Here is a 24,563-nt window from a genome sequence, read left to right on the forward strand (position 1 = left end):
CTCTGCCGGGTTCTCTGTCTGTGAGCACTTCTAGCCAACAGCGTCTCTGTGCAAGGCCAATACTGCTGAGAAGCAAGGGAAAAACTGATGCCCCGCCACCGGTACATTGCTCACGCTACATGTGGGTGCAAGCACTGGTCAGTGTGTGTGTGTCCCCCTCTGCACCGGATTGGCAGCGGCTATGAACCTGTCCCCAGCACAGCTAGAGAGCCCGACTCCAGCTCACGCCTTTCGTTCTGGAGGTTCCCCAGTTCAATCCGTGGTGTTGGCCAACATGGCGGCCGACACACAGGCATCTCGTGGGGAGATGTGGGGGAGGGCCAGGTACCAGAGCTGCCATGGGTCTCCCCAGTACACATGCTGACCTCGCATTGACACTAGTGGGAGCCTATCGAGAGCAGAACAGCCCCCTGCACCCCCGGCTGCTATTGTAACCTCCGGAGGACAGGAGTGTGCAAAGCACTCAGCATTGGCCTAAACCTGAGCTCGCTGGAGTCAGGAAGAGTTTTGCCATCGACAGGAGCTAGGGTTGCCAACTTTCTAATGGTACAAAACTGGACACCTTGCCCTGCCCCTGCCCTGAGGCCCCGCCCCCAGTCACTCCATTCCCCTCTCCCTCCATCTCTTGCTCTCCCCCACCCTCACCTACTTTCACCAGGCTGGGCTGGGGGTTGGGGTGCAGGAGGGGGCTGAGGGCTCCTGCTGGGGGTGTGGGCTCTGGGGTGGAGTTGGGGATGAGGGGTTTAGGGTACAGGAGGGGGCTCCGGGCTGGGGCCGAGGGGTTCGGAGTGTGGAAGGGGATGTGGGTTCCGCCGGGGTTGTGGGCTCTGGGGCTGAGAATGAGGGGTTTGGGGTGCAGGAGGGGGTTGGGGGTGCAGGGTCCCAGTAGCACTTAGCAAGACTCGAGCACTGGCCCAGGGTCATTTTAACACCACTGAAATGTGGCCATCTCTGGGGTGAAACACGGCAGCTGCTTAATAGCTCACAGCAACATCACATGGTTGTTTAGGACAGGAAGCTTCAGGGATTTGCTTGCCAAGGTGAACAAATTTGGCACAATACACTTGCTGCTCCCACCTCCCACTCTCCCCTTGTTCGGCCCTTCTTTATGAAGCCCAGATCCACATTCTGCCCTGCTTGCCTGTAATAGCCCCACTGAGCAGTTCTGGGGCCTGACCCAAAGCTCACAAAAGTCATTGAAAAGACTCGTGCTGATTTCACTGGGCTGTGGATTGGGCCCCCCAAGCTGGATGCACGAAACTTGGCGAAATGAGAGAGAGGCTTAAATCCCAACCATCCCAAGAAGGACGGGCCGAACTGGGAGCTGGGTGAAACCTGACGCTTCACACTGCCTGCAATGTCTGATTAAATCCACCCGGTGCTGTGCGAACTGCTGGGGCACCGTGTGTGGGGCCTGTTTTCACTTAAGTCCCCCAGCACTAATGAGATCTGAAGGCAGAACAGGGCCAGGGAAATGAAGAGCGACTGAGTGGCAAAGGCTTTGTAGTGCCATATGCCCTGTTGATCCTCTGTCGAGCAAACCAAAGCTAATTAGCATCTTCCCTGGCGCGCAGGGCACCGGGCGGCTGGGGCCGGGGAAGGAATGTGTTCGGAGACATGACTCAGCATGACAGACTCGGGGTTCTGGATCCAACCCAGCCAGCAAAGCACTGACACATGGAAAGGAGGTGTCCACAGATCCCATTCGCCACCACCGCGCACTGGGAGCTGATGTTCAGTTCCACCATGTCTCCGAAGTCCTTTCCCGAGTCACTGTCTCTTGAACTTCACATTGGGGTGGCTCCCCCCTCACAGTGATATCCTGCTCCGGCTACAGATTGCATGGCAGTGCACAGTCCAGATCCCCAGTGGGATTTAGGCAACTAGCTCCCATGGGTTTCTCTTTGAGGATCTGGGCCCAGGGGCTTATAGACAGAGGGAAACTGATGAGCAGAGCTATTCAGCAGTGGTCACTTTTATTCTGGAATGGTGTCCACGCGGGGGAGTTATTCCGGAATAGCTATGCTGGTCAATTTCCCCTGTGTAGACAAGGCCTTAGCGGTTGCTTGAATTTCCCCAAGTGGGTTTCATATTCCAGGACCTTTTGGTATGTACATTCATCCCCAATCCACTTATTATAGAGCGATAAGAAGAATTTCTGCATGTACCTAGCACCTTTCATCCAAGGATCGAAGTCAAAATTACAGCCCCAAACATTCCAATATAGTACAGCCCCATGATTCCCGGGCTGCTCAAGCGTCCCGACATCAAAGGGAATGTGGACTTCCCCTCCAGTCCAACTGCACTGCCCAGCCGTGCTTCAGACACAGCCAGGACGCCACAAAGCTGGTGGCAGCAGGTCGGCCAGAGGGATAGGAACCGGCTCCAAGGCAGTATCTACCCAGCCATGAAACACCTGCGGCTGGCTCGTGTTAGCTGGCTCTGGCTTGGGCTGCAGGACTGTAACACTGTGGCGGAGATTTGGGGCTTGGGCTGGCGCCCAGGCTCTGGGAACCTGCATGGAGGGAGGGTCCCAGGGCCCGGGTTTCAGCCCAAGCCCAAACATCTACATGGCAATTTTGCTGCCTGAGCCCCGCAAGCCTGCTGGCCCGAGCCAGCAGCGGGTGTCCCATTGCTGTGTAGACATACCTCACAGCCAGGGCAAAAAGAGCCAGTGTGAATCCTTGCCCTCCCGAACCTGGCCACTTTCCAGTCTCTTTCTGGCACGTTAAAGCTATGCAGGGATGCTCCCAGCTTTGTGTATGGACAATGAAAAGCGAGGAGCAGGGAGCGCTGCTGAAAGAACAGACAGGCAAGTGCGGGGAGACCCTCTGGAACCTGTTGCAACCGCGTCAGAACCCACGATCCACAGGTGGGGCTGCGAAACTTCGCACTGATGTTCAGACCCTGCCTGGCTAAGCGCCAGGTTGATGCCTGAAGAGTTGAAATAAGATCTGAGACCTCCTAGCTTGTTTCACAAGAGTCAGGGTTCGACCACCCCCTCTGCTGCCCTGGCCAAGCTCCAGTCTAACTATAGTCCATGGATCTTTTCAGCAGTATAAAGGGTCCCCATTCACTTTCCTCACTGAAGCGGAGAGACATTGCTTTTCCACAAAGCTTCTGGCTTCCAGCCCCAAAGTGGCTGCATTTCCCTGGAGGGTGTAATGACTTCCTCTGGCCTGTAAGGGTCCGTAAGGGGAAGCAGTATAAGGCTGTTACCTCTCTTCTTCTTAGTAGGTATATATTACCCCCAAATTGTTGTTAAGACAGTTTCGAAAAAGACGTTTTAAATTAAGGAGCCCAGATCTAGGGATGAAAAGCACTATATGAGAATTCATAGCTCACTTACAGCACGTTTCAGCAGCAGCAGATCTCAAAGCGCTTCACAAAGGAGGGCAGTATCATTATCTGTATTTTACAGGTGGGGAAGCTGAGACACAGAGAGGGATGCTCTGTGGGAAGGAGGCTATAGAAAGAGAAACACCTATGAATGGCAATAGCACGTTAGCCTAACCCGTGTGCAGAGAATTACTGGGATGGATTTTACTCCATCTGATGTCATACTCTATAGCTCGTGTTGTGGCATGTTCTCATCCCCCCATCAATAAATCAAGACCTCCAGCTTTCATGTTTTTGTCACTAATAAACCCTGAATTGTTTGAGACATGAAAGAGGAACAATGCACTCGCCCAGCAGTAGCTGGGAGACACATCCTCCCGCAGGACTGGGCATGCAAAGACATGTACGGAACTGGGAATAGCTCCGCCAGCTTCACAATTAGAGCTGGTTGAAAACCAGAATGTGCATCCAGCGGAAAATGCCCAGATTTTGAACCGTTCCATCCCAAATCGGGGCATACATTCGGGATCTCGGAATTGTTTGTGGTTTGAGATCAGCTGATGAAAAATACTGCATAGGCGCTGTTCACTGTTATAGAGCACTTTTCATCCATAGAGCTCATGCGTGCTCCAAAAATATTTCTTAAGGCCTTATGGAAACATAAGAACAGAGGATGGGAAGGGAATTCCTGGGTCCCTGAGTTCAGTCCCCGCTATCACAGGCAACCTCATCATATCATCCCATTCATAAGCTTATCAAGGTCCACCTTAAGACCAGTTCGCTGGTTTGCCCCCACTACACCTACTCGGAGTCTGTTCCCAAACCTGCCTCCTCTGATGGTTAGAAACCTTCTAATTTCCAGCCTAAATCTGCTCATGGCCAGTTTATCCCCATTTGTTCTCAACAGACTCATTGACTTTAAGATCAGAACAGAAGGGACCATCGTGATCATCTAGTCTGACCTCCTGCACGTCACAGGCCACAGAACCTCCCCCACCCGCTCCTCTAATAGGCCCCAAACCCCTCGCTGAGTTACTGACATCCTTTAAAGACTTCAAGTTACAGAGAATCCACCACTGACTCTAGTTCAAAGCAGCAAGTGACCCAGGCCCTACGCTGCAGAGGAAGACAAAAAAACCCAAACACCTGGGGCTCTGCCAATCTGACCCAGGGGAAAAATCCCTCCTCACCCCGAATCTGGTGATCAGCTAGACCCTCAGCATGTGGGCAAGACCCACCAGCCAGACACCTGGGAAAGAATCCTCTGGAGTAACTCAGAGCCTTTCCCATCTGGTGTCCCATCACCAGCCGTTGGAGAGACTTGCTACTAGCTGTCGTGGATGTGCCAGATGCCACTGTAGACCATCTCATCACACCATCCCCTCCATAAACTTATCAAGAACAGTCTTGAAACATTGCCCTTTAGCCTGCCCAGTTCTCCTCCCTCCCTGATGTTTCATTTCACATTGTATATTAGGTTCAGTTTTGACAGCCCCGATTCATTCCCCTTGTGTATGCAGCCCAGCGTGGCCTGTCACTTCATCTCAGCTGAGCACGGTGTTGCAAAGTGAACCCCTATTAAACACTAGCTCTGAATAGTGTGAGCTCTTAGCAGACTTTCCCCACTGCGCACATCGACCTCTTCCTCCCCAGGAGATATTTCCTTTCTTGTTCTCTCCCTTTGCAGCGGGCACAGCCCTGACCAGGCAGTGCTGCGCCCGGGGCTCACCTTCCCTTTGAAGGAAGGGAATGTTGTCAGTTAGCTGCCGTGGGGGGGACATTCTTTGCTGGAAACTATTCGGTCTCCCTGGGGTCTCTTTGTAGTGGGACCCGCGGCTGCTCTTATGGAGAGACGGCACGTTCCAGGAGCGGCTCCTAACCTTACAGGTGTGTCTGACTCACTCCTCTCCCGGCGGGGTGGGGGTGGGGGCCTGCTTTTCATTTCAAAATCCCTCTGCTCTTCGAGGAGAGTTTAGGCAGCTACAGGAAGGATTCTGAACAAGGAGAAAGGGGGGAAGAACAGCGGGAGACTTGGAAACACTCCTCAGGAAACCTGCTTCTCTGGGCAAGGAGCCCAAAGAGAGCTGGCTCTGTAAGGGCCCGGCCCGCACTTGGAAAATGACTGACAGACCCGGGTCCCTGCTCTGCTCAGTGGGTTTGGCCCCCAGGACTGGCAGGGCCTTTGCAGACCAGGCTCTGGCGCCTAGCTGGAATTCAGCGTCAAGCCTCCTGGCCTGGTGTTTACCAGCGATGGGCGCTGGTACCTGCTGCACCAGCTCAGGTGGACCTGCAGAGGGGAGCCCACGGTGTCCTGAAGCCACGTCCTAAGGACATACAAACCACACGCATGCAGACGCTGCCTGGGGGAGACAGGCCCCGAGCCCTGCTCCTTCGTCTCTCCTGCTTGAGCCAACAGAGGACCGCGTTGGTGGGAGCAGGTCCTGTGTCCCTTCGTTGTCCGGCCACCAGAGGGACAACTCACTGGCCTGCTCCCCACTCCTGACCCATCTCCTGTCCAAACCAAAACCTCAGCCAGCTTCTCTGACATCTCCTCATGAGCGTCCAGCCCTCAGCCTAAGCTCATCCTGGCCAAAACAGAGCTCTTCATCTTTCCCCTCTCCCTCCTTTCTAAGTCACCCCGGACAACGGCACCTGGGCATGGTCTTTGACTCGGTCCCCTTGCTAGATCCTCGCACCCAGGCCACGTGGAAATCCTCCCGCCTTTCCTCTCTGCCCAGCCAGCTCCGATCACCTCACACCTCGATGCCTGCACCCTCCCCTTCTCCAGCACAATCCCTCCACAAGGCACTTGCATCCATTCGAAATGCCACACCAGAGCTCACCGCCCTGGTTGGGTGCTTTGGCCACATCACCACATCACCACTTTTTGTGTATCCCTCCGCCAGCCCCTCACCCCGTCCCCCTTCCCTGCCACATCAAACACCACCTGTTCGTCTTCACTTTTAAAGCTCATCCCAGCCCATTGCCTCATGACTGGTTCTCTCATAGCTGCTGGAGAGATGCCCACTCCTGCCGCCACTCTGACAATGGTGCCAACCCCCAGCGCCCGCTGGGAAAACTGTCCAAGAAGCACCTTCGTGCTCTTTCCCCTGGTGCCCTGCGGGGGAGGTGGGGGGGAACGCCCCATAAACCTCCACCAGGCACCTCCTGCCTCTTCACACTCTCCTTTGCTGGGATGCAGACAAAGCTCTCGACAATGGGGCGGCAGCTGCTGTGCCCAGATCGCTGCTCAGAGGGACCCCACTGTCCCCGGTGCCTGCCCCGGTCTGTGTGTTGTAATTGCTCGCTGGCCGTTGTCTTGTACCTCCACTGTGAGCTCTCAATGGCAGGAACTGCCTCTTTGCTGCGTGTGCTGCATTTGACTCTGTGGCCACAATCCTGCTAATAAGGGCAATGGGTGGGGCCCAGTCAAGCTCCCCATTGGCCCTGGGTGCCGAGAGAGAAAGAGAGAGAGAGAGAGAGAGAGAGAGAGAGAGAGAAAGGAGGCTCCCGCCATCCTATTCCTCCCAGGAAGGGTTGAGGTAGCAGGTGGGGGGATGGTTTTGCTCCAGCCTCAGCTGTTGAGTGTCTCCCGCTCCCTGACTCAGGCAGGTGCAGCAGGGGAGATGCATGCAGGGGCCGCCCTCTGGCACCCTGGCTTCTGCCAAAATCAAAGAGCTTTTCAAAGCAAACCCTAAACTCCTTTAATCGCCAGGTAGAGCCCCTCCCGTGAAGATCTAAGGGCTTTGAGCTCAGGGTTTTCATTGCCCTGGGCAGATTTATGAGCTGCTTCTGCAAGGAGGAAAGGGAAGGAGGGAGGGAGAGGGAAGCTGCCATGCACTGCTTACCCTGGGAGGAGGGACCAGGACAGGCTGGCGGGCAGGAGAGGGGAGCCAGGGCTGCTGGGAAGGTGGAAATCCAAACCCACCACGCACCATGCTGTTGAGAGCAAGCGGCCCTTGGGGAGCATCCCAGCTGCAGCTGTACGTTCTCCGCTCAGACCTGACCCCTGGTCCATCAGTGCGAGCTTCAAAGCCTCCGAGCCCAGATCGACTGCTTCCCCCACAGGCTCAGAGCCCGAGCTCCCGCCTGAGCCACAAGCCCCACAAACTCACATCTTGGACGCTCGCTGCTGCAGGCTGTGTCACCATATGCCAGGATGGATGTGAATGCATGTGGGATATAATTTTTTTAAAGAAAAAAGCACAAATAATCCAATTGCCCCATGACCATACTGAGGGGCTAGTACTAAGCAGAACTGTGCAAAATAACCAGTTTTTTGGTTTGGTGGCTGAACTGAAAAATGAAAAAAAAAAAGTTTTGGGTCGATCCAAAGCAAAAAAATTCCATGTTTTGGGTGCACTGAAACATCAAAAAAACCTTCATTTGAGTCGACCAAAATGTTTCAATTGACACAAAACAAAATGTTTCATTCTGAGGTTTCTTAATTTGCTTTTAACTAAAATCGAGAACGTATTGTCTTCCCGAAACACAAGTCAGAAATAAAATTCTTGTTTCTCCAGCCGAAACAAATGGCCAAAATCCACCCGAACTCGCGAATGGTTTCAGTCAGCCCAAACCTTCATTTTTCTGTGAAAAAAGGTTTCATGTGAAACATTTCTCCCCGCACTGGTACCATGCTCATTTTAGAGAAACCGAGGTGCAGAGCTTGCTCTGCTCAGAGTCACATCCATGAGTCAGTTGCAGAACCCAGATCTCTCAACTGCTTCACCTTTGCTCTAATCACTATACCACGCTGTCTTCCAGACTACACTGCATTTTCTCTACACTGGCCCACTTGCTGTCAGGGAGGGAGGCCAGTCCTCGCCCACAGACAACCCGCCAACCTGAAGCATATTCTCACCAGCAACGACACACCGCACCATAGTAACTCTAACTCAGGAACAAATCCATGCAACAAACCTCGATGCCAACTGTGCCCACATATCTATACCAGTGACACCATCACAGGACCTAACCAGATCAGCCACACCATCACCGGTTCATTCACCTGCACATCCACCAATGTAATCTACGCCATCATGTGCCAGCAATGCCCCTCTGCTATGTACATCAGCCAGACTGGACAGTCCCAACGTAAAAGGATAAATGGACACAAATCAGATATTAGGAATGGCAATATACGAAAACCTGTAGGAGAACACTTCAACCTCCCTGGACACACAATAGCAGATTTAAAGGCAGCCATCCTGCTGCAAAAAAACTTCAGGACCAGACTTCAAAGAGAAACTGCTGAACTGCAGTTCATTTGCAAATTTGACACCATCAGCTCAGGATAAACAAAGACTGTGAATGGCTCGCCAACTACAAAAGCCATTTCTCCTCCCTTGGTGTTCACGCCTCAACTGCTAGAAGAGGGCCTCATCCTCCCTGATTGCACTAACCTCGTTACCCCTAGCCTGATTCTTGCTTGCATATTTATACCTGCCTCTGGAAATTTTCACTACATGCATCTGATAAAGTGGGTATTCACCCACGAAAGCGCATGCTCCAATAGGTCTGTTAGTCTATAAGGTGCCACAGGACTCCTTGCCGCTTTTACATATTTATTGGTAGTGGTCAACAATGTAACCAAACTGTCTTGTCTATGCTGTATTCTGTTAATTCAGAGATCAAAAGGACATCTTAACATTTAAATGAACTGTAAACATAGGATATCGCTGTATTCATCTGTCTTTGAAATGTATAGCAAATGATCTGCAAATGGTGGAAGAACAGATAATTGCCTTATGTTCATCAGTGGAGATAATTACCGGGGATGCTTAGGAAATGGGTCCAATTCAAAGTCCCCATGAGGCCAATTGCTCGCCAAAGGACTCCGAGCTGTCAAAGAAGGCCTGAAACTGTACGAAAAATTGCTTGGGTCCTGATCCTGTGATCTCAGATCTGCCTGAGGCTTCATGCAGGGGAAGTCGAAGCCATAAGGACTGAGATCCCAGCTCTGACTGGATTGCCCTGAAATATAAACATTGGACTATAACCAATGGACTATTTCTGAAAGAACTCTTGGCATCTACAAAGCTCACCATCTCTGCTATGAATCTGAAGCTCAAGATTGTACTTATGTCTGTATGTACACTGATCTTTTAACCATACTCTCTCTCTCTTTTCTTTTTTAATAAATTTTAGTCTAGTTAATAAGAATTGGCTGTAAGCGTGTATTTGGGTAAGATCTGGAATATTCATTAACCCGGGAGGCAATGTGGCTGATCCTTTGGGATTTGTAGAACATTTTTTATACAATGAATAATATTTTCAGTAATCCTCATCATATTTGATTTGGGTGTCTCGGTGGAGGCCTGAGGCTGGGTTATTTTAAGGCAGTGGTTCTCAAACTTTTGTACTGGTGACCCCTTTCACATAGCAAGCCTCTGAGTGTGACCCTCCTCCCCTTATAAATTAAAAACACTTTTTTATATATTTAACACCATTATAAATACTGGAGGCAAAGCGGGGCTTGGGGTGGAAGCTGACAGCTTGCGCCCCCTCCCCCAATGTAATAACCTATCAATCCCCTGAGGGGTCCCGACCCTCAGTTTGAGAACCCCTGCTTTAAGGGAACTGTGTTGTTGACTTCTGGATAACCAGTAAGGTATTATAGAAGCTGTTTTATGCTGTCTTGGTAAATCTAAGTATTGGAATATCCACCAGTTTGGGGGATTGTCTGCCCCATTCTTTGCAGTTCACTCTAATTGAGTGACCTCAGTTGGCTCCCCTTAGGACTCCGGTCATACAGAGTAGCATCCAAACCATGCTAGGTGTTGTATTTATGGAAGATAAGGTCCCTGCCCCAAACAGCTTCCACTCCAGGATAAATGAGAGCTACAACATCTGCGGGAGTGGTAGGATAAGCACACAACAGGGAAGGAAATAAGTGTAGATGGCTGGAGAATGGGACTTTTATCCCACATTTCAAAATCTTCTTTTATTCCAAATTGGGACCAAATACAAAATCTCTCAATTTACAGCGGAACAATTCTGAAATATTTTGTTTCGGAAATATCAAAACAAAAATTGAAATGTTTTATTTCAATTATGTTGAAACATAAAATAATAATCTCTAATATTAAATATAAAATATGTGTCAGTATAATATATTACGATTAATTAAAAGTTTAGGAAAGGGTGTTTTTTTTTAAAGTGAAAATGAAATGAAATCAGAATGTCAGAATGGAACAGAATGAAACAAGAAAACCAGAACAAAATACTCCTTTTGGAGTCAAACTTTTTTTTAAAAAATCCATTAAAAAAATTCATTGAAATTGACATGTTCTTGCAAAACATTTCAATTTTGACGGAGTTGCATTTTCTGAGGGAAAACTTCTGTCAATTTTTTTCGACCACTTCTAGAAATTAGCTCACCCAACAGCTGAATTGTTAAGTTTATGTTTTGCTACAAAAGTCAATTCAGAATTCAATTCGAGCATTTTCTTTGAAGAATTGGTGATAGTCCGTGTTTCATGGAGACTGATCTCTTGATTGTGCAACTCCTTGGCAAATTCAGCATCTTCCCATCATGCCCCCTGCTAATTCTCCCGCATCCTGCCTGATCCATTCAGGGATATCACAAGAAGAGATGGGCAACATTTTTCTGACGGCACTTTTCTTCGCTGGCTTTGCAGATCCAGATAATCTAAAACACGGTGCGAATTCATGTCAAATTCGCCAAATTGTTTCAGTTGAAACAAAACAGTGTGAAAAAGTCAAAACATTTCAATGTTTGGACTCAAAATGACTTTGTTTCAAATTTCACATGCATTTTATGTAGTTAGTTAAAAAGGAAAAACCCCTCAGAAATGAAATGCTAACTTTTGGATTGAACTACATTGTTCATTTGACCTCAATCAACTTTTTAAAAACTTTTTCATTTCCCCGAAGAATTCAATTTCTTTCTCTCCCTCCCCCCGCCCCCAATTTTTCAGTTCAGCCACCCAGTTGCCAAATCGGTTATCCTCATCCCCTACCTGCAGCAACTCATGACTGTGATTGCGGGGGATGGGACGGTGGGACTTCCCCAATTCTTTGGCAGCCAATCAGCACCTCCCAGAGTCTTGAGAGCCGCCCTAGACCAAACCCTTAGCTAAATGCCAAGCTGCCAGGAGCTAAGAATCCTGGCTACTGTATGGCTGATGAGGGAATCACTTGAGTCCTAGTTGATAAATAAGGCCATTTAGAAGCACATGCCCAGCAGCTGTGGTTTTGGGGTTATTTTTTGGTTCCTCTTACAAGCCCACTTCCCAGACAAAGGCAGATCATTAAGAACAAAAACAAATCTATTGGCTTTGGGGTAGGGGAGACAGAATGAGAAACGACAATGTATTTCGGGTTGGTTTTGGTCTAGGCTCTTCAGGGAGTCAAAACAGCTGAAGTTCATTATCTGTTTATTACCAGTCATTGCCTTTGAAGGCGGGTCTCCCCCCGCAGCCTGCCGCGCTGCAGGGCTGGGAATGGCAGGCCCAGTTCGGTTTGATTCAAGCTGCTTTGACCCGCCGGGGCGCAGATTTCCGCAGCTGCCGAGATCCCCCTGGCATTTCCCGATGCTGCCGAGGTCCTTGGGCACCACAGATGGGCAAAGAGCATCTTCCCACGGAACTGCGCTCCACAGAGCAGCACAAGGCAAGAGGGCCCGGATCCTCAAAGCTCTTTAGGTGCCTAAGATGCAAGACTCAGACACAAGGCCCACGTTGTTCCTCTGTGCGCCCAGACAACCTGCCCTTCCCTGTCATAGTATCATAGAATATCAGGGTTGGAAGGGACCTCAGGAGATCATCTAGTCCAACCTACTGCTCAAAGGGGGAACCAATCCCCAATTTTTGCCCCAAATCCCTAAATGGCCCCCTCAAGGATTGAACTCACAACCCTGGCTTTAGCAGGCCAATGCTCAAACCACTGAGCTATCCCTCCCCCCAAAGGCACAGAGGCTTCTGATCTCCTAGGGTCACTCCTTGGTGATGACAGTTGTTGCTCAGAGCTATCCAGAGGGCATGGGCTGGAGGGTGTCTGTTTTCATGGCCAGTCCAGCCAATCGAGGCGGGGAGACTGATGGGTCATTACAGCCACTCTGATGCCTGGTCTGCAGAGGGCAGGCAGTGGCCGCAGCATATTTGAGTGCTGATTACAGCAGAACAGATTATAGACAAACCTGCTGGCGACTGTTCGTTCAAACACACCGGGGAATGCCAGCTCGAGCACGCTCCTTCCCCTTGCCTCTGTCCTAACGTCGGAGCCCACAAGCTGCACTGAAGCTCAAATGCATCCATTTCTAATGCTGAATCTTGCTGTCATGCTTGTATATTGCACTGTGACAATGAGTAAACGCACATTGTCCAATCAGGGAACAGCATCAAGGATGCCTGACCTCCGAAACTAACCGGAAGAGTCACAGTGATCTGCAGGCCAGTTGGGTAAATTTATGAATCCATTTCCAATGAAGAATGCTGCGATCTGTCCGTTAACGCGAGAAGAGGTGCTGTCCATGCAAAAACTTACAAGAGGTAAATGATTTGCTCAGCTCTAGTCATTTATCCTAGAACATAAGAACAAAGCAACAAATCTGCCCAGTCTAGTCTGCTATCTAAGTCTCCTGATTTAAGCGGGTGTAGAAGCAGGTCTCATGTGGGGTGCCAAGAATCAAACACCAATTTGGTGACTGAATCAGAAACAGAATCCAGCTGTCCTGACTCCCAGGCTGCTGTTACAAGAGACCTTCCCTTTAAACTCATGCAGTAGGAAGCTGAATGTGAATGTGTCCTTCCTAGCAGCAGGCAATAGGACCCCCTGGGACTGCGCCACAAGCAACCCACATCAGACTCACTTTAATCAATACTGTCTGCAAGACGGTGAGGCTCTTTGGATAATACAGATAACTGATGCAGCATTTCTACCCACTCAAAGGTGGGGATTTCTTATTACCCACCCCCAGCACAGATGGGGAGCCAAAAGCACAGAGCCACTGGGGGACTAAGCTAAGGGGACACAGCCGACAGTGGCAGAATCTGCACTGGATCCCAGCTCCCTGTCTAGTGGCCTACCCACTAGATCCCACTGCTTATCTTGTAAACTGCCCATTACATCAGAGATCTAGTGTTGGCTCAAGGCCCTGGGTTTAAGCTACATGACTCCCATCGAGGTCCCTGCATTTGTGTGCATGCTTGGGTGTGATGCACGGAAAATGCTTTTCTTCTGCGTCAGATTTCACTCCTTTCTTGTCCCAGAGGCCCTATTCTGGGGCTGCGTATGAGTTACTCCCACTGGAGTCAAGGGGACTTACTCATATCCTGCGGGAGGAGAATCCAGGCCCCAGCACTCAAAAACATTCCTTTTAATTCCTTTTATAGCAGCCACACCTCACCTTGCAGCCAGGCTCCCAGCGCAGGTCTCGTTTCCATAGGGAAGGCTGCAGAGTGAGACTTACGGATTTCTGGCAGCATGAGCCCAGAAATGGCATTCCCTGACCCATCCGGGGACAGGAGAAAAGCTCACGCACAGAGCCAGCCTTTCAAAGGGTCACATGCCCTCTGGTTTCCTCTGCAGCCTGACCCACTCTGATTTGGATCCGTGGCTCTGCAGTAGAGGGATCATACCTCTGTGCAAACTGGCTGAGCTACACATTGACAGGAGAGACAAAGTGGATTTCCGGTCGCTCGGGAAATCCTGCCTTGTCATGACTCACGGCAGCATGTGTGTCGCTATCTAGGGTACTAATCTGGGCCCCATTACAGTAGTATCTGAGGGCCCGGGTTTACCCTAACACGCTCCTGGGCAGCAGGGCACTGCTATTACACCTATTGTACAGATGGGGAACTGAAGCCCAGCCAGGCTAAGGCACTAACCAAGGAGTCTATTACTCTTCCGGAAATTGAACCCAAGTTCCCAAAAGCCGCCACCACTGGCCCATCCTTGTAGTCGCCAAGCGACCCCCGGCCCCGTAGCGTGTTATCGGCATGTCTGCACTGCGGCGGGCAGTGACTCACGCTAGCTCGGGGACCGAGAGCAGTGCAGCCGCGGCGGCATGGGCTGTGCACGCCCACCCGGAGCCCTGGCGTCGTACTTGGGCGGCTAACCCGCGCTGCAGCCCCTGATGCTGTAGCTGGAAAGTTAAGCTCATGGCTGTTTGCGTGCGCTGTGGGCATGTCCCCGACGTCAGTGGCGACAGACTCCCAGTGACCGGGGAGACCGCATCAGGCCATTCCCGAGCTCCCGGGGCACATTAGCACGAGCTGGGGCCTGTTTCCATTTTGCTGTGGGAAAACCCTTGGTTATCGGCTCCTTACCAAATGTCAGAGTGCCAGCAATGTGCTTGGGCTGTAATTGCCCCGGGCAGAGGCCAGAACAAGGCCTCGGCACCACTTACGGCACGCCTATTTACCGCTTCTGGGCTTAGGTGATGGCGAGATTGGAAGCAAAGACCGTCTTTTCGTTCTGTGTTTGTAAAGCCCCTAGCACCGTGGGGTCCCAGTCCACGGCTCAGGCTCCTAGGTGCTATAGCAATGCAAATAGGAAACACCGATACGCCTTGGGCTGGCCCGCCGGGCAGGGCCAGCTCTCTCCTGGTGCTGCGAGTAGCAAAAAATGAGACAGTCCCTGCCCCGCACCGTCTTCACAAGCTGCCCCCAACAGCTTCACCCACCTGCGTTTGGGAGTGGGGTTTGCATTAGGTCCGGAGCCCCAAGCCCTTCCCTCTGTGGGGGGCTTTCCCTTCCCCGCAACACTCGGTGCTGCATTTCCCCTTCAGGGAGCAGACAGGCAGCCTATGCTCAGGCCAGTGCTTATGCAACCTGTTGGTGTGGCTAGAGGCATCCGTGCACCAAATGGCTACTGCTCTCCCTCCCATCCCTGTTCCCTCCCCCTTCCCCCCCCCCCCCCCCCCCGCAGCGGCCCCACTTCAGGAATTCCTGCTACGTGCAAGGTGGGCACTCCTCAGTGGTAGTCAAATTAGTCTAGGGTCTTCATTTCACCTCTAACAGCTAGTCAGGCCCCGGCAGCTCGGAGCTGGAGTGATTGGCTGTGTGTTAGCAAGAAGGCCGTGGTTTGGCCTGAGTCCTATTTGTTTCCCCTCTAAGTACCATGGGAGCTTCCCACTGCATACACAGCCCGTTCCTGGGAGGACCAGCGAGGAAATGTTTACCATCCATCAGGGGAACAGTTCTGTGGTGTACTGGAAACTGGTTAAAAATGACAAGCTGTTCTGTGAGATGTGAGGGATTCCTGGTCCTGCTCACAGGCGAGGGGGCGGTGAGGGAAGCTGTGGACTTTGGGTCCACCAAGTCAGTCAGCAGACAGCCCTTGGAAAGAGTCTTTTTAAAGCAAAATGGGGTGAGTTGGGACTCGCTCCTCAGGGAGCAGCCTGTTTTGTCTCTCTCTGTTTTCAGGTTCTCATGCGTTATCAGTCTGGATTCTGAGAAATAAAGCAGGGTTATGTTGCAACCCTCCAGCGAGAGTGTTCACGTGTTTATCTCGGGGTGCATGGCGTGAGCCTAACAGCCTCTCCTTGCAGACAGGCTGAGGCTGTGTTTCTGTCTCAGCAAGGTCTCGCCAGGCAATACGTTCACCACGTTTCCTTTCCACAGCCAATGAGAAATCAGCAGGGGCAAGTTATTCAGGGAGGCTGGAAATCTCGTCTACCTCTGTTTTCCAGCCAGCCCTGCGACAGGGGGTTCGGCTCGTGCAAGCCTGTACACCACTGGTGCCATGTACATGATACACGTGGGACCAGGTCAGGTTGTCATCCTCCTACTTCCCACCCTGAGACCTTTCTGTTCAGGGTGTTGGGATCTGGGGCTCTGATTGGGCCCTGGAGAATGACAGGGCCAGTTGTGACAGGTGGATGCTGACTGGAGCCTGGATTTCAAGCCCTGCCCTCCCAACGTTCCTGGGCTGCTTGGATTGGGTCTGCTCGTTTGGCGGTCACCATCCTGGCTGACCCACTGAGCGTTGAACTGGGGACCGGCGGAGCTAAAACCCTGAGTGGCTACAGCTTCAGCTAGAGAGGCAGAATTTCTAGGGGGGCCTGTAACAGACTCAGTTTCTCTTTGGATCGGCCCAACGGGCGACCTGTCGCACACCCACCAGTGGGTACAGTCGCACGCACATAATGAAACTCACCAAGGCCCCACTTAGCTCCTTCTGGAGCCCTAGACAGAGGGGTGAATTTCACCTACAGTGCAGGAGGGGACTGGGGCCATGTGGGCCTCAGCCGCCAATCTGGCTCTGCAGTCCCATGCCAAATCCCTCCATCCCCTAAAGGTTCAGGGGTACCTGGACGGGGCCCAGCAAACACATGACTTGGGAAAGGGGTTTGTCCTCCCCTCAGAATCCTGCTTCCCATGCCCAGGCTCCCATGGCACCTTCTGGAGTCGGTGCTGCACGGCTGCCTGGCGGGATAGGCCAGGCTTGGTGGGGCAGGGGAAGGTGCTATACAAAGGCCACCCCCTTGGGCGGAGCTGCTCCTGAGAGGGGGTCTGGCTTCTTCGCTGGGGCTAGTACCCAAAGGGAGCAGGCCCTGAAGGGGTGCGTCACCTCAGCAGGGTGGCCCGCTGCAGCGCAGGGCAGAGGAGAGGAGTTTGGAAAGGTTTCACCGCTGAGCTGGAGCGGGGTGATATCTCCGTGCCAAGCCTCTACTCCGGGGCGTAGCGTGGGACGACTGTGCCTCCAGGGGCTGGCACGCCCCCGTGGACTTCCCCAGGAGAGCTGGGAGCTGCCCGGAGGCGCTTGGCCAGATGGGGCGCATAGCCTTCGTGTCGGGGGCAGGGGCAGGACATCCTCCTCTAATGATTGAACGTAGAGAAACAAGCCATGCCCCGAGCCCCCCTCCTCACTGACGGAGGGGACAGGCAGACCAGGGCCTCCATGCGGGAATACACCCCACTGGCCAGCCGTACGTTCTGGGCTTTGCCCAACCTTAGCCGCAGCGAGAACTGCCCATCCCTGATCCCAGCCCTGTTGCTGGCCAGCGCGGGCGGCTGATGAAAACGGGGAGGAGGGGGAATGCAAACTCAGGCGAGGTTGCTCCTGGCAGCAGGTTCCGCTTGAGGGATGTGACGAGGGGGTCCCCAGCTTTCCCTGCCCGGCTCCCCATGGCCCTGGAAGCAGCAACTGCAGAGCCGTGGGTGGGAGAACCTCAGAGAGCCTTTCCCATGGCGGGGAGAGGGCAGCGACGGTGGTGGCAGGGCTTCACATTCCCAGCAGGGCTGCTAAATTCCAGACGCCTGCTCAGAATCTCTAGGCCAGCTGAGAATGCGGCGGGGAGCTCCCTGCCCCACTCCCCACGGAGACAGCTCGGGCAATGAGAAGGCTTCTGTTTGGGGGACCCTCAGAGATGCCACTAAAGCCCACGGGGGGCTGGGCTCCATGCTGCACCCAGGGAGCAGTGCTGCGATGGTGGATGTGTGGTGGTGGGTGGTAGGGTGATGGCACTAGGCTGAATGGCTGTCCAGGGCGGCCTGAGTTCAGAGAGGACTTTGGGGGAGATGGGGCAGGCTCTAGCCTGCCACCTGAAGGCCAGCACCAGGGCACTGTGTTTCTCCAGGAACTTGGCGGGGCAGAGACCGAGGTGGACTGGCCCCTCCCAGATCACCAGGCGAGCTTTCCCCTCTGCAGCTGCTGCCACCTGGAGCAGCCTCCATCTAGCTGCCTCGGCTATCGGGAAATCAGGCTGCAGCCTTAGCCTTTCTCCCCATCACCCCGCTGCCACCATCCAGGAGCGGGACTTGGCAATCCCCATAGCAAAGACACTGCGAGAGACGGAGCTGTTGAGACGGAACAGCTAAGAGGATACAGTGGGCTGCCAGTGCTGACTGCAAGGCCCTGCTTTGATCGCCTTCGAGATGAAACATTTTAGGGATGGGGGCAGGACCTCAGACTCGTTGGTCCAGTTTCTCACCCTGCTGTCTGAGACGGAGAGCCTAATCACCTGGGGTTAATATAAAAACCCCTTAGCGTTGCCCTAGCCCCATTCCTCTAAGACAGTCAAATGCTCTGCAGAGGTGAACAGAATTAGTCTCATTATACAGGCAGGGAAACTGAGGCACAAAGCGGCGCCGGCTAAAAGGTCCGAACGTTGGGTGTCAAACAGAAAACACCTGAATCTATGTCTAGCCATCAAATGAGCCCCCTGAATTTTAGCCCTCAGGGCTCTCCCCAAAGTCCGGCCACTTATTTAGGTGCCTCAGTGTGGACTGAAGCCAGAAACGTTCACAAGGGCCCAGCCCCACCCCCACAGCCCGTGCCAGGTTTTCAAGAGAGCTCGATGTTGCTGAGCAGTTTGGAAAATCTGGCTCCACGTGTGGGTGCTGAGCCCTGGAAAATCCGGCCCTCAGTGACTTGCAGCAAAGCAGGTTACCCAGTGGCAGAGATGGGAGTAAAACCCAGCCCCCCTAGTCCCCGACTGTAGCCACGAGCCCAGGGCATCTCCCATATTTACATTACAGGGCGTCATGTATTAATTTACAGGCTAGGCTCCGCCATCTGAAGCCTTTTAATCACGCAGCCAGCTTGCTGGCATTCTCCCGAGTCTCTGAGAGGCAGCACCAAGGGGCCAGACACTCTAGTCCCTCACATGATGGGGCCTGCAAGGTAAGTGCCAATAACTCCCCCAGACTGGCTTTGCCAGTGGGGTGTTGGGCTCGGGAGGTTACAATGCCCGCACGTTTCCTCCAAACTGCTGTCAATGGCGCCACCCCATGAGCAAAGTGGGCTAATGTTCGTACCAGGGAAATCCCTCAGCGAAGGGGCGAAGCAGTTAAAAAGACAATGACACCTTGGGATGGGCAGGATAGAAATTGATCGGCACAGCAGGGAAACAGCAGGACGCCAACTGTCAGGGGAAAGACTGACCTCATCCAGAAACAGCCTGGTTCTCAGAGGTGCTGAGCCACCTGCCATGCCTGCGGGGGACCCAGCGACTATGACAATCAGGCCTAAAATGTCTTCACAACACCCCACAGGCTGCAATCCACACCCCACTGCAAACAGCCGCCACATCGGCATGCCCACTCTGCTAGCGACTGCCCTGCTTGGCAGGGTCCTTGCCCCAGGGACCCTGCACTCCTCTGATTAATGTGGCTAAGGAGTTATGGAGAGTCTGACAATCCTATTAGAATAATGTTAGCCACCTACGTGACCCGGGCGGCGGCTAGTGCAAAGCGTGCATGGGCTAGCAGAGGCCCGGCAGCACCCTCCCTGCATCCACTGAGGAGGGGACCGTGTTCCTACAGAGGTCCTTAGCAGGACAATGCACAAGTCCTGAAATGAATTAAAAGATGGAACGGGTCCCTGATGGGGCTTTACTTTGCCATCGCAATAGCACTGGTCTGCTGTGCTTACCATCCACCGCCCTGGGGACGCACGGGCCAAAGCTGGCATCCCTCATCCTGCAGTGCTTGTTTGCAGACAGAACCAGAGCTGGCTGCGAGGTGCTTAGGGTGAGATGCTTCTGCTGTAGGAGACACCTGAGGGTGACAGTCATGCTGCAGGGTCCCCACCTAAAGGTACATGCACCTTGCACTAGGCGTCTCCCTTGTATTTCCTGCTCACCGCTGAAAAGCATCCATTCTGAATGGGATCCCACACAGCCCTTCCCACCTGACTGCCAGTGAGAGACAGAGACACTGCAACAGGAGGGCTGAATGCCAACTCTGCCTCGGGCAAAAATGGACTGGGGAGAGGAGATGGCACCCTTCTCTAGCACCTTCCATCCAGGGCTCCCAAAGCACTTCACAACAGAGGGTCAGTATCATTATCCCCACCTCACAGAGGGGGAAACCGAGGCAGCAACCTGCCTGAGGAAATCAGTGGCAAAGTCTGAAATACAAGTCAGGGCTCCTGCTTCCTTCCTAAGCCTGTTGTTCTAGGCAATAGGCAAGACTGCCCTCTGCACTGACCGGGGTGCTCAGCATAACCCGCTGCTGTTTGCCAGGTACACAGTATGGTTTTTATGTTGACTACATTTCTCTGGCAGCCCTTCAGCTCTGTCCCTAAATTCAAAAGCCAAGCTCCTTCCCATCCTTTCTGCAGCACAAATTGTGAATACAGCTACAAAGTGTCTTTCCCAGGGAATGCCAAAGCCGACCTGTCTCATGCAGAGCAGGGCACCCAGTGGAGGTACCCAGCTGCCCTTCCAAGCCCTCCCTTGTAGAGCACGGGGAAGTTCTCAAGAGGGCAGGTTAGTCCCAGTCCTCTCCACAACTGGGACGTAAGCAGAGTGGAACCACTGGGACCATCCGTGGCGCTAGAAGTCAACCGTGCAAAATCCTCTTTGAACTGAGCCCTGTTGGGTACCCTGTGGCAACAGGGCTGGGCCAGTGCTTGGAAAATTAAGATCTTTGAAGTGAACCACCTGGTGAAACTTTACTATCCGTCTAAAACAGACAATTCCAACGCTGCTGGTGGCCAACCCAAACTGAAAGCCCCCAAAGCCATGGGTTATCACAGCCATTGAAATGTTTGACAGAAAGAGCCAGGACAGTTGGCGGTAATTGCTCAGTATAAATACTCCATTATGCTCTCAAACAATCAGAATCTGCCCAGCAAACCAGCTCCTCTGATCCGTTGCAATCAAGAAGCAAAGCATGCATAACATCACAGTATAAACAGCATTATGCAGAGGGGCATAGGGAGGAGGGGGGAGTTGGCTCAGCAGGTCCTGAAATAATAGCTGCCTTTTGGTTTTGTTTCTAATTTGCGGGAGAAATTTTATATCAGCAAAGTGTGGCCCCAAATTCCGAGCCCAAGCAAGCTGCAGCTGATTCTGGGGTGGGGGTGTCTATCCTTGTGCCCCAAGGACAGCCCTGGCCCTGCAAAGCAAATGACAGTTTGGTACTTACAGGTAAGCCGTTAAGGGGCTCAGGCTGACAGGGACTTGGGAGAGTCCCAGCTCTGAACAATCCACTGAGAGCATTATGCCATCTTCTTCACAGTGGCACTGAGGCGGGCATGCTGGTGCAGCACCTGGGTCCGTGGATGCCGCCTGGAAAGTGGCAGAGGAGGACAGAAAAGTGCACCAGAAGAAGAGCTTGTCCATCTTGGTCACAGCTGCAGCCCTCATGAGCTGGGTGAGGGTGGCTTGCACTGGCTCTGACTGCTCGGACAGAGTCTGACTTCTCAGACCCAGCAAGCACTGGATCCCCTGCACTCCTGAGTGTAGTAAAGATGCAGCCAGTGAAGGGGAGGCATTGTTGAATGATCTTGGTTATTGGGTTTCACGGGCTGGGCAGGGCAGGGGCGTGAGAGCCTCGGAGAGGAGGAGCTAAAGGAACTTTCTGCTCTCTCCCTCTCTCTCCCAGAGAGCTGGCAGGAATTTCATTCAAAGAGAAGAAGAAGAAGAAAAAAAACACCCCAACTAATAAAGACCTGTTTGTAGCTCCGGGACCCGTGCTTTGTTTTGCAATGTTTTTGTGGGGTAGCAGTGCAGGGGCAAGGAAAGCCGACTCCTCCAGGAGAAAGTAATTTAAATGGGTTTGATCCTGCCCCAACAGCACTTCAAACACTGACCGGTATCCCTGAACCATGCGTTTGGAGGCACACACGCTGGGGCTGGCTCCCTAAACCCAGCCTTCAGCTGGGAATTCAGGGGTTAACATTCAGGGGGATAAGTCTGAATAAGCCATGCTGTTGCCACCCAAAAACTGCACTTCTATCTACCTATCTTAGGTACTTCTATGGCTCCATCACCACAGAGCACCTCTTTACCCTCCACACCCTCCTGGGAGGCAGCGCAGTGTACAGATGGGAAACTGAGGCACAGGGAGACTAATTAACTTGCCCGAGGGAGGCTGTGACAAAGCAGGCAATTGAATCCAGGTCTCCTGACTCCTAGACTAGTGCCCTTATCACTAGGCCATCCTGCCTCCGCTCCTTCTCTGAGCTCACAATACCGCGTTTCATGTCAGATGACATCTCTCCTTTGATCAAGGACTGTGCCTTATGGCGATAAACAGACAACACCTGGAGAGCGGAAGCGATACGGTTATTCCTAAATGTAGTGTCGAATGCTACACGCTAGAGGTGAACAACAGAACCACAACGACCCCCCCACACACACCCCGGAGACCACAGAAGCAAGTGTTGGACTCTTCTATCCACTGTGTTACTGAAGGGGGAACAGTTTGGCAAGACAAACAAAAACTAGATTTCACCTCCAAAAATTACAACCAGCCCTTCTCTAAACCCATTCCTGCAAGGAGCCTGACAGACAGAGGGAAATCACCCTGGGGATCTCCTCTGGGAGTCAGTTTCTTCAGGGGGGTTCCACACTCCCTCTTTTGGGGACTGTAGTCTCAGGTTTAACTTGAGACTCGCCGAGGCTTCTCTGCTTTTCCCTGCTCACTCCCTCCACGGCCCGGAAAGTCAGAGCAACTCAAATGCCTCCTGCGCATGGGTTCCAGCTCCAAACTGCCCACAAAGCAACCCAACGCCTGCCAGACCGACGTGATGATGACCCCGGAGCGGGCAGCCCTGAGGCTGGAGGCGCAGGAGTGGAGAAAGAAGAATCCAGGCATGTGTTGCTGCAGAGAATCGCTGTGAACACACCTGCAGGTCCCACATCACCAGCTGGGTGCCGTGGTCAGAGTGAGAACTGGGAGCCTGGGGTCCACTACCTGTTTTTCCACCAATTCCCTGTGTCCTTACGTGAATCAATGCACCTGTCTGCGTCCTTGTTACTTCCCGGGAAAAGAGCTAGGAGAATGAGGCGGTCTGTAAAGCACGAGAGGCTTAAGCAGCCGATGCTGCACTTGGAGGGCTGATTGCAGCTCAGGGAGATGCACTCGAACCTGCTTTAATCTCACTGGCTTGAGTCCTGGAGCAGTGAAGCCGCAGCGGCACTGGCTAGCTACCGAGTAATTCCCCAGGGCTCCAGACAGGCTCATGCAGACTGAGTGGCATAGCCCACGCTGTACGGCTTCGCTGCTAGATGAAAGCTAGTTAGCTTGGGCTCGGCTACTCCCCATGATTGCAGTATAGACCTACCCTGAGTAGCTTACCCAAGAGAAGGTCAAGAGATGCCTTGATCCCAGAATAAGTACCCTCCTGGGGAAAAGATTTCTGTTATTAGCGGGCTCTTCAATCTAGCAGACCAGGATAGAAGGAGATCCAATGGCTGGAAGTTGAAGCTAGACACATTCAAACAGGGAATACGTTTGCACATGTTTAATGGGGACGGCAATCAACCATTGGAACAACTTACTGAGGGGAATGCGGGATTCTTATCATCCCTGAAGTCAAGACCGGGTATCTCTTTCTAAAACATCTGCTCGAGCTCAGCCACAAGCTGTGAACAGGGTGAGGAACCCCTGGCTGGGTTTGTCTGACCTGTGCTATGCAGGAGGTCGATTGAATGTATCTAATTTCGATGGGAGTTAGGTGCCTAAAGATCTGGGCCATTGGTCCCTTCTGGCCTTAAACTCTAAGGCCCCACTGAAGTCAATGGGAGCTTTGCCACAGACTTCTGTAGGGCCTGCATTTCACCCTTGAGATTTAGAAATTGATTTAATGGGAATAACACCACGTACATCACAGGGCATTTCTGAGGTTTCATTAATTAAACCTTTGCAAAGTGCTTTGACATCCCCAGCCACACAGGATTTAGATTAAAGGGAAAGAGCTATACAGGGAGGTGGGAACTCCATAATTAAAGGGTGAGCCAGGCATGCTTTCCTACAGCTTTGACTTGGACAATTGGTTTGGCTGGAAAATTGCCACATTTACTCAGGCGGCCAGTCTGGAGAATGCGCGCAACCCATTGGGAGTGCCAGGCCAGTCCCAACAACCCTGGCCAGAAAGGATGGATTCACCTAAGGTGTCTCTGTCTCCCTCTAGCTCAAAAATGGTTCATTACTGGCCCCTAAAACTTCTTGCCCAGTGAAATGTCCTTTGGGATCCAGCCGCTGGCTAGACTGGAAGAAAATAATTTGTGTTGAATTTGTGATTAATAGAGCTGATGGGAAATGCAGTTTCACTGAAACGTTTCCAGGAACGCGTCAGTTTCGACAAAATTTGTGCTGGAAACATTCTTCTGAAATGATTCAATTTGAAGGGGGAGGATTTAGTTTGGACTGTCTCATATTGTGTCAGCTTTTAATTTTTTTTAAACTGTCAATTCATGTTAATATCACATTTCTACAGCCCTAGGATACTTTATAGAGAGATAATATTTGATAGTATATCGTACGGTTTCAACTGTATTTAAACGTTTGGAGGAGTTTATT

The 24,563-nt window shown here is 52.3% G+C and overlaps 1 protein-coding gene across 1 annotated transcript in view; it reads right to left on the minus strand.

Moving 5' to 3' along the window:
- LGR6 (leucine rich repeat containing G protein-coupled receptor 6) overlaps positions 1–21,403 on the minus strand; it is a 202,899-nt gene extending 181,496 nt beyond the window's left edge. Inside the window, exon 1 of the mRNA XM_077839300.1 lies at positions 21,183–21,403. Coding sequence (XP_077695426.1) covers positions 21,183–21,403 — 221 coding nt within the window. The remainder of the gene's footprint in view (positions 1–21,182) is intronic.
- Between the last annotated feature and the right edge of the window lie 3,160 nt (positions 21,404–24,563).

Source organism: Eretmochelys imbricata, chromosome 21, assembly GCF_965152235.1.
Source record: "Eretmochelys imbricata isolate rEreImb1 chromosome 21, rEreImb1.hap1, whole genome shotgun sequence".
Lineage (NCBI taxonomy): Eukaryota > Metazoa > Chordata > Testudines > Cheloniidae > Eretmochelys > Eretmochelys imbricata.